General features: G+C 48.1%; 1 protein-coding gene across 2 annotated transcripts in view; it reads right to left on the bottom strand.

Moving 5' to 3' along the window:
• Positions 1-14: 14 nt before the first annotated feature.
• Positions 15-16,672, bottom strand: part of SPG7 (SPG7 matrix AAA peptidase subunit, paraplegin) — a 34,823-nt gene continuing 18,165 nt past the window's right edge. Inside the window, exons 10-18 of one of the 2 annotated variants that reach the window (XR_012044226.1) lie at positions 13,308-13,432; positions 11,992-12,094; positions 10,851-10,961; positions 7,352-7,467; positions 5,991-6,147; positions 5,268-5,431; positions 4,123-4,200; positions 1,305-2,363; positions 15-681 (exon numbers count right to left, since the gene is read on the bottom strand). Coding sequence is in view for 1 of the 2 variants with exons in the window: in XM_072873745.1 (XP_072729846.1) it covers positions 2,154-2,363; positions 4,123-4,200; positions 5,268-5,431; positions 5,991-6,147; positions 7,352-7,467; positions 10,851-10,961; positions 11,992-12,094; positions 13,308-13,432 (1,064 nt within the window). In the remaining variant the exon portion in view is untranslated. Of the gene's footprint in view, positions 682-711; positions 2,364-4,122; positions 4,201-5,267; positions 5,432-5,990; positions 6,148-7,351; positions 7,468-10,850; positions 10,962-11,991; positions 12,095-13,307; positions 13,433-16,672 lie in introns of those variants that run through there. The other variant, XM_072873745.1, reaches the window with a different exon arrangement.

Raw genomic sequence — 16,672 nt, 5'->3', positions numbered from 1 at the left:
TTCACCGCGCCCGCAGTAAAGATGGCGCCAGCTTAAAGGGCCCGCGCACACTGAGCGGGCGAAGCACCGGCAGGGAGGAGAGGGGCGGACGGTGCCCCGGCCCGGCACCCAGGCTCGGCCCCGTTGCCGGGCACCCTCGCAGGGCTGGCCCGGGCAGGAGAAGCAGCTACAGTCCTGCAAGGTGCTGCTGCAGCGCCCTCTCCTGCGGCCAGCGCCTCCAGCCCGGGCTGGACACATGCCCGGCGGGATGGGACGGACACAGGGCTGGGGTTACACCGTCCCCAGGTCCCCGAGGACTCCGGGGGGGGTTCCCCTCCACATCCGTGCCCCACAGCAGCACCCTGCTCCGCCATCCGCCCCAGCAGGGCTTGGCCACCTTCCCCAGTTCGGGGTGGGCAGCACCAGCTTCTCCCCTGCGGCAGGAGAGGGGTCAGGGGACCACCACCCACCTTGGCAGAGCCTGGATCCTGCAGTAGCGTGAGCTGTGGACTCGGCCTGGGAGTGACAGCATGCCACCAGATGGCACGGCCATGCCGGCTGCACCCTGGAAGCCACCAAGGACCCTGCGCCGTCCCCACAAGTGTCCCAGCGTAGCACCACTATGGCTGTCACCCTTGGCTCCACAGAACTGAATCCTCCCAGCAAAGGGTTTTATTCAGGCAGCCCAGAACACAGCTACAACTTTTTAAAAATAAGATCAGAGAACACTTGACATTTCATCTGCTGCTGGAAAAGTGAATTCAAAGAATGAACTTGTGAAGAAACAAACAGGATTGGAAGAAAAAAAAAAAATAGAGGCACATTAGCATCTCAAATTTAGAAAACTACTTCTCCCCCTAAAAGCAAGGGAAATCACTGCCACTACGGGGATGACAACCAGTGATACCCCAGGGAGGGCTCGGGGCTCCATGTACGCAGGTGGCTCTGCGCTGGGATAGGGGACAGGAGGCCTGGCAGAACATCCCCCCCGCCATCACGAGGGGAACCAAGAGGCTCTGTGCTCCCGCCTGAAGAGGAGCCCGGGGACTATGATTGAGGCCTGAAGGGTGGGAGTTGAAAGCTGTCAGAGACTGGGCTTGGGCTGGGGTCTTTCAGGTCACAGACAATCCTCACGGAGTAACTGAAGACAATAATCCTTCCTAAAAGATTAACCCAGCCAGAGCACACCAGGCACCAACGACCATTTTAATGCTTTCCCTGGTGAACGGCAGACAACCATGTCATCACAGCTTGTTTTACAAGAGCCATGAGGATGGAGCCAGAGGAACCGTCAGGTTTTTACTGGGGCTTCCCAACGGACACACCTGCTTTTGCCGGAGTTACTGAGAACACCTCTCCAGCTCTGAACCAGCAGTGCCACCGAACAAACAGCCTTCCAACGTGTAACTCGCAGCCACTCTCTGCAACGCTAGCTTCTAACATCACGCTGCAGGGTTATGTTGGGTTCTGCACACAGGTTTTCCTCAATCTCTGCTTGCGAGACGCTTGCTATAAAAACTGAATATAAGTTATTGGCCAGAGAGAAGAAAGCCCTTGTCCTGTACAACTCCATAGCTATAATAAAGCTATGTACGTGCCAAAACACATATCCACGTTTTGATATATTCTACAAACACAGCAGACATTACGGACAGTTTATTCTAGCGAAGTCTGTTTTTCAGCTTCTATTTTATATTCAGCAGCAGAGGTGATCAAAGGTTACAGCGGAGTCGCACAAGAACTACAGCACCGTAGCCAACTTGGAGAGTCTCGCAGGGGTTTCACTGACCATTCTGGCACTGAAGGGAACGGCCCCGCACTCCTGCCACGTCACACACCGTAGCGAGAGGTGGCTTACAAGGACTCCGCACAATCTTTCACCCTTAAGAACATGTACACTGCTCCTGTGTACAAGAAATCTTTCCAGCAGATTACACTTACCCAACTCGTAACCACTACTACCCTGCTGAGAATCAATTTCAAAATCCTAAGGAGTTCTCCTTCCTGCAGGGAAAAGCTCATTAAAAGAGCCAGCATAGCCATCCCTTAATTTTTGGGTAACAGCAGCACAGAGATTCCCTGCTCAGTATCTTTGATTCTGGAGCTGAAAAGGGAAAGGGTCTGTGTCCAAAAGAAGCCTCTAGAGTTCTCCCGTTCCACATCAGGGGTGGGTTTCATACTGGTCTCAGGCGTGGTTCTTCCTCCTCCTCATGGTTTGGTGGCTGCTGGGGCATTTCTTCATCTCTTGTGTCTTGCTTGTCTCTCTCCGCTTGAAGCCAGCTCTGAGGAGCTATCATCTTCTTTGGCCCATAGGGTGGAGGCCCAATCAAAGCTTCAATGTCATCATAATTTATCACTTCTTTCTCCAGGAGGGCATGAGACAGCTAGAAAGAGTAAATAAGGCATAATGAGGCACAGGGGTTTGAAAACAGCCTCCCTGAACTGATCTGAACTCTCCCTGCCAGCTCAACTCAGATCTCAACATCTGGACACAGCACGTGCTGCAGCCCACGAGGAGCAGACCCCTGGCTACCACGCCACAGACGGGGTGACCCAAAAGCCTGCTGGAGCCAGTACAAAGTTCTCCAGGCTGCCGGCACCTTTCACAAGAGCGTTTTTGGCCAGGAATACGTAGTATGACTGGAGGCAATAAAGCAAGCTCTAGGGAATGATTTGGCGACTCAGAACTCCGGGAACAATTAGAGAAGTGCCCTTCCTGCCACTGTCACTGCACCTGTGGCCCTGCCCGTCTAAGACGCCAAAGTAACAGCAAATGAGACCAGAGCCAGACCCACACCCCTCCCCTGCACGCACAGGGATAACAAAGAGCTGTCTGTTCCTGCAGGCACGGGCTGAAGGTCACCAGAAGTTCCTCTCCAGAAAAGTTGAATTCTCTGGCCCCTCTGCCAGCAGAAGGGCCGCACTTGATCAGCAGGTGGCTGTCAAACACAGAACGGCTCAATTCTGCTGACAAGATGCAACACCCTGGCCTGGCAACTGAAACATTTACTCTGTAGATACTTTGGCTTAACTTAAAAGTTTTTTTCTGTGATGAGCCCCTAGCAAACATCTGACTGCTGTTAAATGAAAGCATCAGAACAGAGGAAGCCTGCAGAGAGGAGACCCCCTAACAACGCCTGCCTTCAGAGCGCTCCCAGGGCACTGTCCCGGGGACAGGGCTGTGATATGGCCAACAGCAGGGTGTCCGAGCAAGCAAGCTCTGGTTACCTTATTACACACAGGAGGCCTGCAGTTGCGTAGCTGAAGGGGTTGTTGTTGTTGTTTGTTTGTTTGAAAAGAAGATTTAAGGAAAAGGATTGTTTTATTTGCAAAACATGCAATGCTAAGTTGACTCCTGGTCATTTTGGATGTTATGGACCAGACTTCTGAAGGAAAGATCAAGTAGATACACAGGGTGCTGCAACCCAAGCGTGGCTCAGCCCAGAGCGATGGGTACAGAGCTCCTGGCAGAGAGGTGGGGACATGCCAGAGTGACTGACTAGGGGACTGTCAGGACACAAAGAGGAGGAGGCAAAGCTCTACCTTGCAACAAAGATTCCTTGTTGCATCAGGTATCAAGGAGCTGGCAGGTGAAAACTGCCTGGAGTCACCAAAAAGTATGAACCAGCACCAGTCAGGCAAGGCGACAGGTCCCATATTCCTTCAACAAAGCCAGAAACAGTCCTGTACGTCTACAGGACCTGGAAGGATGAGCTGTTCCTGCCTTTGCAGGCTTCACTAAACCAGTCACTGTCTGCTTTCCAGGAAATTACACTGCCAAGAGGCTAGCAGAGAAGTGCAGGTGAGGGACACAAATTCTAGCTTTGATCACTTCCACAGAGCACTCCTGCTCCTCTACCCTGCAAATACCAGCTGGTGTCAGGAGGCAGACTACTCACTGCTGGAAAAGGCCCACACTCCTCCCTGTGCCTGCTCCTAATCTGGGGGATATGCAGTGAACAGTCACTTGTTCACAACATGAACCCCAGCACTCCCACTACAAGGCTTTCTAAGACCAGAGACACCGCAACAGCTGAGCTACAGAGCACAGAAAGTAGCAAGGCAAAACACACCAGTTAAAAAAAAAAACAACACCAACAAACCAAAAACAACAACACAAAACCCACACAACTCCCAGCTTACTGTTTGCAGCTTGTCCCGGTTCTCCAATAAGAGTTTCTCTGTGTGCCGGTAAGCCTGAGCCACCAGGACTTTTGCTTCCTAGAAGATGGTAACAAGAAGAGAGATTTGGAGCACAGTTGGCAACAAACACGACACGTGGATAAACAAGGAGAGCACTGAGGGATGGAATCTGCAAACTGAGCCAGACAGAAAGGGGTTCCCATCAACAGAAAATACAGATACATTGTTTGAAAAAAAGCCAAAGGAGTACTCATGATAAGGAACAGTAAACACCTGCACGAGCACAACTCTTCAGCAGAGTCCCAGCTGATGGGAAATGCAGAAATTAAGGAGGCTGTCCAGTAGCAAAAGGTGCAGCTCAGCACAAATCCCAGGGAAGCACAACCATAGTGCTTCTGAACCAGAGCTTTTTTGTTTCCAGCTATTTGACTTTTCAACTAAGGCAATGTTTTTTGCAGCAATGAAGCCCAATTTCCTGTCAAAACAGGCTAACGTTTTTCAGTCAGTCTGAACCATCATTTTGGTTAGATAGCCTCTCTGATCTAGGAAGTGGAGACATTTAAATTGTGCAACTGAGACTTTAAGACACAGGTTTCTTGTAGTCTAATAATTGGACAGCCATGCTTAAATATACATGGGACCCCTGAGGGCCTGGAGAGACTTCATGCAACAGAATCTTTCCCTAGCCAGGTATTCATCCGCAGTTCTGCAACAACCCCCCAGTCTCCCCAGATTATTCCTTCTTCCCCCGCAAAGCATTTCTCCCTCTCTCCAAACATCACATTTGAACCTCCTGTTTCCCAGAAGCTCACCAGGGTCTTGTCCACGCTGGAACCAGGACTGCAGCTTTCACAGTCGGTTTTATGCATTGCAGCATATTTCACAGCCACTCGCTGCAGCTTCAGGCAGCACAGTGCTATTGGGCTGAACTCACAGCTATATGTGATTCTGCCTGTTCTTAATGCCTCACTGCATAGTCCTAATACACTGGCATAGACTAGGTAAGTGCTCAGTTGTTGAAATTTACTACTTAATGGCTAACAGAAAAATGCAAACTGTTTGGGTGCAAGTTACTTGCATTTTTTTTTTACTGAACTGCAGAAAGTAAAGAACAAACCCAAATGCGTAACCGAGGGTGGCCTTACATGGTCCATCATTTGCTGAAGTCCCTGGCTGAAAGGGCGCCGACCAATTCCAGCTGCACTCTCCAGGTCTGGGAAGGAGAGCTGCCCGATGCTGGGCACCATCCCGTACTGCTTCACCATGGAGTAGGCTATCTTGGTCACCTTCTTCAGGTCATCCTGTGCTCCTAGGCAGGAGAGAGATGCAATGCTTACCAGCTCCAAGCTGAGTGCAAGAGGAGCACATCCTGCACAAACAGGCATTCCACTAGTCAAGAGACCAGAGGACCCACAGGAGCCCACGGAGGTGAACACTCCACCTGCTGATGGACCTTTCTACACGTACTGCAGGACCCATGCACGACAGCGAGTGAATCTACTGGTAGCTAGCTCACGTGGAACGCTTACCTGCCACTGCCTGCTGTTATCCCATTTGGATGTAACTAGTTGGAAACATGGCACGGAAAGCTTCAGGCCCTGCCATGAGCCGAGAGTCTCACTGAGTAACTGCATCTGTGGCCTTAGGCTTTGGGACGAACCTAAGACAACACAGCGGCAACCACCAACGAGGGACCTCCATGCTCACAAACGCAAGCCCAAGATCAAAACACGCAATTGGACATTTCTCCTTCCCAGGGTGGGAAACCTCTGCCTGTTGCTCAGATCACCGTCGGACAGAGCAAGTGCAGAAGCTGAGGCTCTCTCAGCACAAGCTCCACCTGCCTGTGCCAGGGTCTGGCTCCTCACCTGTAGTGACTTTGTTAAAGGTGATGGCCTCAGACACTCTTCCCCCCAGCGCCATACACATCCTCTCCAGCAGCTGTTCCTTGGTGAAGAGGTACTGCTCTCTTGGAAGGATCTGAGCGAATCCGAGCGCTGCGTTTGTTCGAGGGGCTATGGAAACCTGCAACACAGAGCAGCGCTCTCAGTTCAGAGAACAAAAGAGCTCCCAACTACAGCAGCAGAGGGAAGGGGCCTGCATTCCCAGTGAAATTTGTTGAAAGCTATGGGGCAGGCTGACCTACAGAGACACAGCCAGGGACTGCAGTATGTCACCATTCCTGTGCCAAAGGCTCTGCCTTCACAGCTACAGACATACACTTTCTGCCGTTTTGTGCTCAAGAAATTAGAAGGAAATTGTCCTTAACAGCACGCCAGTGAAATCCTGAGATTTAGGAGTTGCTTTGGAGCATGTAAGCCAAACAGAGTTCACTTTACTGTGTTCCAGAATCACTGACACTACCTGGAGAGAGATAGGATGTCTTCACAAAAATAAGAGCCATTTCCCCCACCCATTAAATGAGAGTAATTAACAACAGTTCAGCTTATACAATAGGTCATTCAGAGTGAATTTGCTGCTGGTGACAAGCCAAGGAGCTGTCACCCTTGTCATTTCCACTCCCCATCTCCCCCCAGTGTCCAGGCTTTTCAAGGAGATGTACATGGGAGAGAACACACCCCAGGGTGCCAAAGAGAGGTCTTTCCCTACAGAGAAGGGCTTCAGGCAGACAAACTCCCAAGCACGCCAATCTGAAAAACACATCTCTTTCCCTCAGTATCAGAGCAGTTCATGCAATGGTAGCTTCGCTGGCTGCAACATGCTGGCAAGCCACGGCAGGGAAAGAGATCATATATGCACGCATGCACACACGGAGCAGCGCTTTGCGCCTGGAGGAAGTGCATGAACTGAGCAGCAGCATCAGGAGACTCAGTTGCTCCAAACAGTTTCACAGTTGGCTTTTAACTGCAAGGCTTCTCCTATAGATGGTTAATCAGTTTTTTCACGACTGTCATCAATGGAGCCTAATAATGGATTTTTCCACAGCATATTTTAGGGACATGGTTTAGTGGTGGACTCGGCAGTGTTAACAGTTGGACTCGATGACCTTAAAGGTCCTTTCCAACCTAGAATGATTCTAGCATTCTATATTTGCCATTTGTTTTGCTGCAGTATTCACAGCTCCAAGCTCAGGGAGGCCAGAGTAACGCAGCAGAATTCAACACAAGTACTACAGAACGATCAACGCATCTTGGACAGGGAAACCCCAAAGGACTCTCTTCCCAGCCAGTGACAGGCTTCATGACCCAACAGCTGGTAGCGGAGTTACCTTCATCACAGCCTCGGTGTGCTCCAGCAGCCAGCCAACCAACGCGTGACCCGACTCATGAAACGCCACAACCTTCCTCTCTTCTGGTGACAAGATCTTACTCCTTTTGGCAGTGCCTATAGGGACACAGACAAGGATTCGATAAGATAGCCAGCAATAGGTGTAATCAGTAGGGCATAATCTTGTACAGCTAAGTGCTAGGACGGTCCGTGGCTGACCAAGCAGCAAGCTCCACGTTGCACTCTGTCTAGGGAGAGGCAGTAAAAAGGCCTTCAATTACATGCCATGGAAGGTGCTCTCTGTCCCTGCAGTAGAAAGCAATCCATGCTTGGATTGCTTGAAAACACTGGCAGAAACTCCCCCTCCAACCCCCCCCTTACAACAGACTTAATCATTAGACAAATAATTTAACAATCGATTAGATCACAACTCTAGAATGCAAAGCTCTGTTCTGTTCCCAGCTCTGCCAAAGGCACGTTACACTATATCTCTGCCCAGGGACAGATCTGCAACAAGTCAGTCTACCATTTGGAAAAAAAAAACCCCAACAAACCAAAACGCAAACCAGAGACTAGCTAGAATATCATACTGAATTTGCTGTACAGCCTTTCAGTCCCTTAGGCAGAACATGAGAGAAGCAAGATGTTGCATTATATAAGAGAGGTCCCAGTTGAGATTCTTGTGCGTTAGGAGCGTTCAAATCAGCAAAAGACCAAGAGTATATACAAAAGTCTTTCTCCAGACCCTGGAAATATCTCTGATTACACATGGCATGCTCCATATGAGCTTATTCCCAGGCTCCTGAGAACTAGCAAATTAAGCCATAACTCACACTTAATACTTCCTCCAAAAAGGTGATTTTTGGAAGTGTCTATTTTCCAACCCAGTAGTCCGTAACGTAGAATAAGTCCAATTAGGATTTAAAAAAAAAAATGCTGAATGGAAGTAAAACTTCTAGCACGTAGAAAATATGTTAAGTACAGAATACACTGCATATCAAGCACTCATTATAGCTCTGCATGTTGAATGCAAAAAGGTACCAGTACTTTAAAGCCGATGTCTCCGCACAGTGCCAGGAGCAGTAGGGGGTAGAGCAGGCAGAGTCAAGAGCAGCATTACACCAAGCTTGCTTGATGTCTTGGAAAACAACATTCTATTAACATTAATTTTTAAACAAAGTCAAGAGCTTTATTAAACAAGGAAACAGCAAAATTAGTGTGGCAGATCGTGTAAAATTACTGCTCAGGGACCCTGGAAACCACTCTGCCCCACGAGGCATGATAGTGATGGAATAGCAGATTAATTGCAACAGCCTTGATTTTCATCAGTCAGTCCCTTACACTGCCTTCAGCAGTGTGTGCACATGTGCCTGTACATCTTTTTCCGCAGAAAGATGTATATATATGTATACACACACATTATATATATATATATATACACACACACACTTAAAAAAATCTGGAAGTATTCCTCTGTCAGCCCACCAAGGAGGGAGGGACTGTACTCTTCACAACAGCACACAGTGTGCCTACAAAGATTATTTATTTTCCTATATAAAGTAATCTCCAGGCAGGAAAATTCTCTGAAGGCCTGTACTTCCCACATTTATGAGACAAACAACCCAGGAAACAACTCTGGTGCATCTTTGCTGGCCTTACACAGTGTACACAAACCCCATCATGAAAATAGGCTTCGCTACATCTTCTAAAGGCAACCCCTAAATGCGTCTGTAGGCTCAGCAGGTTTCCTCCCTCACTCCCAGGAGACCTGACTTACTGACTGCTTTCTGTTCCCAAACTAAAAACACAATGGGGACTACCACAGAGAGAAGTTCTTACTCCTCCCTTACAGCAACACAAAGCTTTAAGGCTGATGGGGCCTCTGGACTTGCAAAGTTCTCTTTGGTTCCACACCACTCTTATTAAAACCAGAAGCTTATAATGGAAAGCACAGGAATATCTTCTTTCTTTCAAGAACAGCTTTTATAGCAACTGAAATGCCCTCTGGATTGTGAAACCCAGAAGTGTTCCTATTACATGGCAAGAATACATTTAATATATGGGCCTGGAGGGTTGTTTGGGGCCTTTTAGACTCAGTCTACAAAAAATAGCCAGGACCTGCTAACATGAAAGAATCCGATTAAGCAACAAAAAGACTTTATGGCCTCCTACACACCACAGAGCCTTACTGAAGCAAGTCAGCTTGTCAGCAGTGAAACTGCCGAAGCCCGTGCCCTGCAATGCCCCACCACATTAATCCCAGATATCCCTTCTGCTACACATCCCCTGTGGCCTTGCTTGCTTTTTGCCTTACCTTCCAAGTCTGGGGAACCAAGGCAAGGGTGGGATTCAGAAAGAAAAGCCAAGTGAATCCCTACAAGTTTGGTGCTTTCTCTCCTGCAGATGGGAAAGTAAAGAACACCTTCGCTCTGGCCAATGAGGACTTCTGTGTTACAATGAGAGTCGTCTTGCTGTCCACTCCTGGGAGCTGCTGAGTACAGTTTGGGCTTTGTGCAAGTCTGGCCACAGTTACCCAAAGCACTCCAAGGGTTTTGTTTTTAAGAGGCAGGTGAAACTGTTGGGAATTTTCTCAAAAATCTTCTCTGAAATGAGGAATTGTTTAGGCATTTTCTGATAAAGCAAACACTCAGGACTAAATTCCAGGATCAGGAAATAACTGACCCAGTACAAACATCCTGTTCCACACATTCTATTAAGAAAAAGCACAGCATGCCATTCTGTTTGCCCAGGCTCACCCTCTGGTAATGACACCACAGCCGGAAGCAGTAAGTGTCTGATTATGAAAACCAAGGCTTGGCTACAGGGCAGTTCAGACCAAAACTCACCGGATTCAAATCCCTCAGGTGAAGTCAAGAGTTCTGGGAACTCTTTTTCCCCTCCCTATAATATACTGCTACAGGGTAATCTCCAGAGGTTCCTCTTCTGGCAATCACACAAGCGACAGGGAAAGGCCGACAGGATGTTCTCAGAGGGAGAACAGTACTCTACTGTCTTTCAGTTTATTCTGCAAATTCATCAAAGCCTGGGCTTTGAGGCCAAAAAGAAAAATCTCTAATTTCTTGCTGCTGAGGATGCGCAGCCTATTTGCTATTCATGTTTATGTAGCAGGTGTCCAGAGCAGCAAGAAAAACCCAGAGATACTTCCACTCTTTTTTTTTTTTTTTTTTTTTAAGAAAAACCTTTTTAAACTAAAAAAGCCATACAGATTTGAATTCCCCTCTATACTGTTTTGCTACTGGCCATCTTCCCTGAGCTACTGGTTCAGGCTGCCTGCAGATTCAGGAAGAGAGATCCATTTGACGTCTTGCTGTGGTCACAGCATGTTCTCTGAACATCTAAGATCTTCAGGACAGCTCTACAGGACAGAGCACAGTCAGGACCCATCCGTCTTCCTCAAACGTAACCCCCTCACTTGAGCCTTCTCTCAAGAAGCATGATACAGACTAGTAAGACAACAACAGAATGGCTGGGTCACTTACCTGCAATGACTCTTTCCACAGCATACTCGAAGTTGAAAGTATCGATGGATTTGTGACCTTCTCTAGCAGCATGAAGAGCAGCTTCATTACATATATTCGCTATGTCAGCTCCTGTAGACAAGAGTTTACAAGAGTTACATTGGATTTGTTATGTGACAGAGATTTCAGAGGACAGAAAAGGCAAGAACAAATCTGGAGAAGGACCTAAGGAAGTCAAATAGCGTGCTTTTTTTGTTCTTTGGGAACAGAGAGCAAACCTAGTCCATGGCGTTTATGTTGGATTTGAACAATACAACTGCCTTGGCAGTGAATGCTGCGTTGCCACACAGAGGACAGAGTTCAGCAATCAATTAATAGGCTAAAGCCAAGGCTGGCTCTCAGCAACAGGGGACTGGCGTGGGCAGTCTGGGTTGGCATGGGCTGCCGCACTGTTCATACAGCAACCGCACAACCTCTGTGCGGAAGAGAAAGAACATCTGTTCTGAGTTTGTGTGTGGGGGTGATGGTGGCGGGGGGCTGCTGAAAGAAGTCACGAAGAGGCAGTGCGCTGGGGCCTGTTAGAGGGGAAACCCAGAAAGGATATTCCAGGAACTCCACATAAACAGGAACTCTGGAGCCCCTTGCTCAGCGCTGTTTCAAACTCCCAGGGACCTACCCTGGAAACAGGCTCGATGTAGGAGCCAGGAGTTGTCCAATTTCTACTCTGACCGACAAAGTAATTGCTATTTATTCCTCCTATCGCTTTCCTGGTAACATATATCAACTTAAGAGTCTCTCCCTTGAAGTGCAACATCTCATCCTCAACAACAGCTTGGACAGGAGCATGAGCAGTGGTTCCTCCTCTTCGGAATTAGGAACCCAAGCATTATAAAAGTGTGTTTTCCCCACCCCCCACCCCCTGCTAGTCCCAGAAGTTTCAGGAGATTGAAAATAGCCATGAACAATTGCTCATCACAGCTCCATTCACCAGGGAGCTGGTTAGGTTCCCACTATTTCCACAGAGATGGAAAAGGCTTGAATAAAAAAGCCCTTTAGACCAAAACACCCTGTTAAAACTAAGCAACCAAGAAGCTCCAGGTTGAACTGCAGAACTAGCATAGAAGCAGGCAGAGCAGCCCCGCAAGGACACAGCATGTCATACCGCTGAAGCCCGGAGTCAGTTCAGCAAGGTGCTGCGAGTAGAAGCTGGCATCTTGGATCAGTTTGAGACCCTTCAGGTGCTGCTCAAAGATCTCTCGTCTCTCCTGTAAAGAACGCAGAACACCTCAGCCCAGCAAGCCTTCACAATGTGGCAGCTTCGATGCATGGTAGGGAGCAGGAGAGGAGCAGACCTCTGGCAGTGGGGACGGTGACATTGCCACCAGAGGGCAGGGCTGTCCTTAAGAGCGCTTTAGTGCTACGGGAGCCCTGATAAACACCCAGCTCTCAAATTCAGAACAGATGTATGGAGGCTTACCGTGAGTCACTGCTTTCTCTCTCAGGGCCACTCTCCCCTCCTAACTTTCACTCTGACCTGTCTTAACTTTTCTCTTACCATAAAAGCACTCGCAGAAAGGAGCTCCGACTGCCTCTACCTGCGCCCTCACACGCCACAAACGAAGAAAACCCCATCTACTAGCTACTTAGGCTGCGACCATTTCCCAGGCGAAGGTGGGGGTGAGATGACGGCTGGCAAGTAGCCAAGGAGTGACTCATTCAGCTGGTCCAGGAGATCCTGATTAAAACAATGGCCTCAGTTGCCAGGGTTCTTCCCCTTCCTCCTCCAGGGCAGCTGCACAGTTCATGCTTCCGGTGCCAGATTGTATCAGGCATTTAAGGTATTTTAACTGAAAACTCTGAGGACGCCAGTAAAGCACAGATGGGAGAAGAAGAGCCTGTGCTGGCAGAGCAGACAGATCTTTACTGCAGCTGAGCCTATTCCCAAAACTGTGCTACCAATGTCAACACAGCAGACATGGAAGACTCCTAGTAAATGGATTTAAAAAGCATTCAGAAGGAGAATGTAACTTAACAGGCTGCCTAAAGGAAAATGAGGAGCCTTACAGGGATAGTGAGGACAATAAACCTAAAGAACAAACGGTGCTCAAGGCACATGCAATTTAAGCTCTCACACAAGCCAATTTGCCAATAAGGTGGTTCCCGGTTTCCTGGGGAGAAGACACTAACATAGTTTTGCATCTGCATGGCAAAGAGAACCTCACAGAAGAATTCACTGCCAAAGCTCATACCAGCACAGAGACACTGAAAAACAGCGAGTTGTCATTTCAGAGAAACAAGCAACTGCATTAGCATGTCAAATCCCTGATTTAGAGCACACAAAAGAATAAAGGCAAACAGAAGCTTACCACCTCTGTCTTCCTAAGCCCAGCCTTTGCCAGGCCAGTGAATCACCAGCAAGGACTGGGACACCTCAGTCATTAGCATTATGGTAAGAACAGGGCAGTAGGTGGAATATACCTGGAGTGTTGGAAGATCAATAAAGATGTGCCTGTCAAGCCTCCCAGGTCTCATCAAGGCGTTATCCAAGACATCAGCACGGTTGGTGGAAGCCAGCACTATGACATGATCTGTGGTTCCCATTCCTGTAGAAAAACAAGCAAAAACAAAGGTGAAGGTTTTCACCATCACAGATACCGCATTGCAAGGATACAAAGGGACGGGGCAGGGCAGGATGGAGAGTATATCTTACACAGCTTCATCACAAAGCCAGAGGGAGTTTACAGCATCCTTTGGGGCAGCTGATGCTGAGAAAGTGTCCTCTTCAGCCAGGAGCACGAGACAGGAAAGAACCTCCCAAGTCACCCAGGCCAGTCTCTGGTCATCACAGACACTCTGAAATTCCCTCTTCATTTACTTAATAAACCTTGGCTTAAAACTTTTTTTTTTTACCCTTCCTTTTGCCACATTTGGAAATTGCTCCAACGAGAAACCAAAACAGAATTTCTCTATTCTGATGAGTTAGGAGATGCCTTCTCACCCCCAGGCTTAATTCCTTCTCCTTTAGCTCCAGGTTGTACAAACAATGTTTTCTAGCTGAAACAGCCTTTCCCTCCCAAATATTTCTGTGGAAAGCCCTTTCAGCTTTCATTTACTTTTAGCCTTCAGTCACAGATAGGCCACCAGGATCACCAGGGAAGGGACAGGCTTTTTTCTGACCAGCTCAGGTTAATGCAGAAAGAGAGGACATAGCCTTGCCACCGAGCAAGGGGCACGTTACAGCATGATTTCATCTTTGTCTTCTCACTCATCTTTTATCACTGAGAAGGCACCCAGGCATACTGCAGACCAGTGCAAAGACCAACCCTGCAGAACTTACACCACAGACATGTAGGCCGACACAAAATGCAACCAAACAGCTTTGCAGTGATGACTAGCATACACTAGCTCAAGCCACAGTCAGAGAAGGTTTTGTCTCCAGGTCTTAAAAGATGAAGGGAGCATCAGGATTTACAGGCTTTGTGAGAGCAGCCTGCAGTATGGACACATCAAAGGCAGACAGGGCTTCCTCTGGAAGCCAGAGCACGAGCAGCTGGAGGAGGGCAGAAAGGGGCAGGCTGTTGCGCTGCTTGGGTGGGGAGCCAGAGATCATGTTGAATCACTGAACCACACTGCTTATTTATTACATTCCACCAGGTGCCCACGGGCCCCTGGGTATGAGTCACCTGCTTACAGCAGATTCAACAGCCCTGGCATACAGCAGCCTTCCCAGGGAAAGGATGCGTTAGTCCCATGTGCTTCCTTTGCTGCCAAGTCACACGCTGCAGAGAGGCAGCTTTATGCACGTAAGCTGGGCGAGTTTCAGCTCTCTCCAGCTCCACCAGAAGAGCTGCCAAATGTGTCAGCGTACAAGAGCTCAGCAGAGAGATTAAGGTTACAGGTAAGTCAGAGGACTGGCTCTGTCAGCTTGCGCTATAGCAAACTTCAGTTCTTCCTCCCTGCAGGATGCTGTCTAAATAAGCTCCTGGAGAGGATGAAGCCGGCCGTTCTTCAGGCATGTGTTACGCTGCACTTTGGAGTGTGATAAATAAGCAGAGAGACTGGCAGGCACTTGGGGGATAGCAAGCTTCATTCACATAGCAGGATTAGACGGTACAGTACATTATCTGCTTTGCAGCTGGGAAGACTCTCTTAAAATAGGTCTGACTATTAGAACAAATATTAAAAAAACAGAACCACTGAGAGCATCCTCCTCACATCAGCTTCTGCTCCACTTGCTCTCAAGCCTGTATCCCAGCAGTGCGAAACACTGCTCCAAGAAATCTACAACCGCAGCCTCCGATTCCTATTACTGTTCCCAATGCAACATCACCCAGCATGTCACAGGCTTTGGCTTCCACAGGCAAAGATCAGCCAAAGGAACAGTCTACGAAAACACCACCTCGGTCACATCAACAAATGAAAAACAGCTCTGAAAATTTAGCCTAAAGAGAGTTTTCGTATCTACAATGTTTACAAATGAAGCCACTTCAAAAAGAAAAGGAAAAAGAGGGCTCACTTGAACTGGCAAGTGCTGTGCTCCCCACTGACACAGAGCACGTTACTTTGATGGGCACCTCATCTGCATTATGACACTGTAATTCTCTAGCCATTTGTTCAAAAGCCTTTTGGACGTCATCTGCAAACAGTATCATTGAAACGGGGCCACCTTTGTGAGGGAAGCCTCAGCGTCAGAAACTTGCATACAGCAGAGATCAGGGGAGAGGTCTTGCCCGAGGACTTCACGTGAAGAGCTGCTACCAAAAGATGTCCTGCATTTTCATTCACAAAACACAGATCGGCCCAGGACTGTCAAGCTCCTCTCAAATGCATTCAGAACAGAGGAGATATGTGGGTCACATTCCTCTTCCGCTTGGTTGTGGTTTGTGAGGGAAGATTCACTATTCAAACCGGGCACCTGTTTTGACAAAACCAGTGACACGCGTACTCCAGTCTTTAAAAACAGCTTTTGTACATACAGGCTCCCTCCAATCCCTCCCCTTCTCCCACCAGACTCCTGGTGCTTCCAGAACACGAAGAAAGCTGTCAGAGTGAAGGAAACCAAGGCTGCCCGTAGGAAGAGCACTACAATCACTCTAAAACCTGCGTACCAGAATTACCGAGTATCAAACTGCACATTCATCCCCTACAGCTTAGCATAATGGCTTTTTTCTTGGTGTCCTCATCCTTCCTCCATCCTGCAGAGCAGGTTCCATATAGCTCTGGCCCTCCTTTTCTTCCTCTACCTTACCTCTGAGTAATCTCATTCGAACACACAAATTCAACAATCACCGCTGATGACTCACAGATCTACTTTTGTGCATGATTTTTTTTTTCAAATTAATAGCTAACTCGGTTCTATGGTGTCGCCTTGCAGAACTTCAACCATCAATTTAAGCTAAAAACAGCTAAAACAGAGCTCTCAACCTTCCATTTCATGGCTTCCTCATTACAAACACACACCGCTCCTCTGCTTGTGCTTGGGTAGAACTGTTGACCTCCTAAAATAACCTTATTCCCTATCATCCTGAAAACTATTTTGCCGTGATGCACATAGCACTTCAGTGTTCATTCAGGTAACGTGCTCAGTTCGATAATATTTCAGTAACATGTGCCAAGATCACCGCTTACGAGTACAAGCCAACAGTAAGTCCATGTTTCTTGTACTAGCCTGACAGTCCTTGCCAGCTGCCTCCCAGCTGACATTGTAAACTCCTTGGGCTATTCTTTTAGCATGTTTGATGAAGAACTTGGTACATGATCTGTATGAAGCACGAATAAATAATGAGACAATATAAATTTTAAAATAAACTAGGCAGCACACAGCAAACAAGGGACTATTAAAG

The sequence above is a fragment of the Ciconia boyciana genome, chromosome 9 (assembly GCF_034638445.1).
Source record: "Ciconia boyciana chromosome 9, ASM3463844v1, whole genome shotgun sequence".
NCBI classification, from domain to species: Eukaryota; Metazoa; Chordata; class Aves; order Ciconiiformes; family Ciconiidae; genus Ciconia; species Ciconia boyciana.
This window is presented reverse-complemented; position numbering and strand designations above follow the sequence as displayed.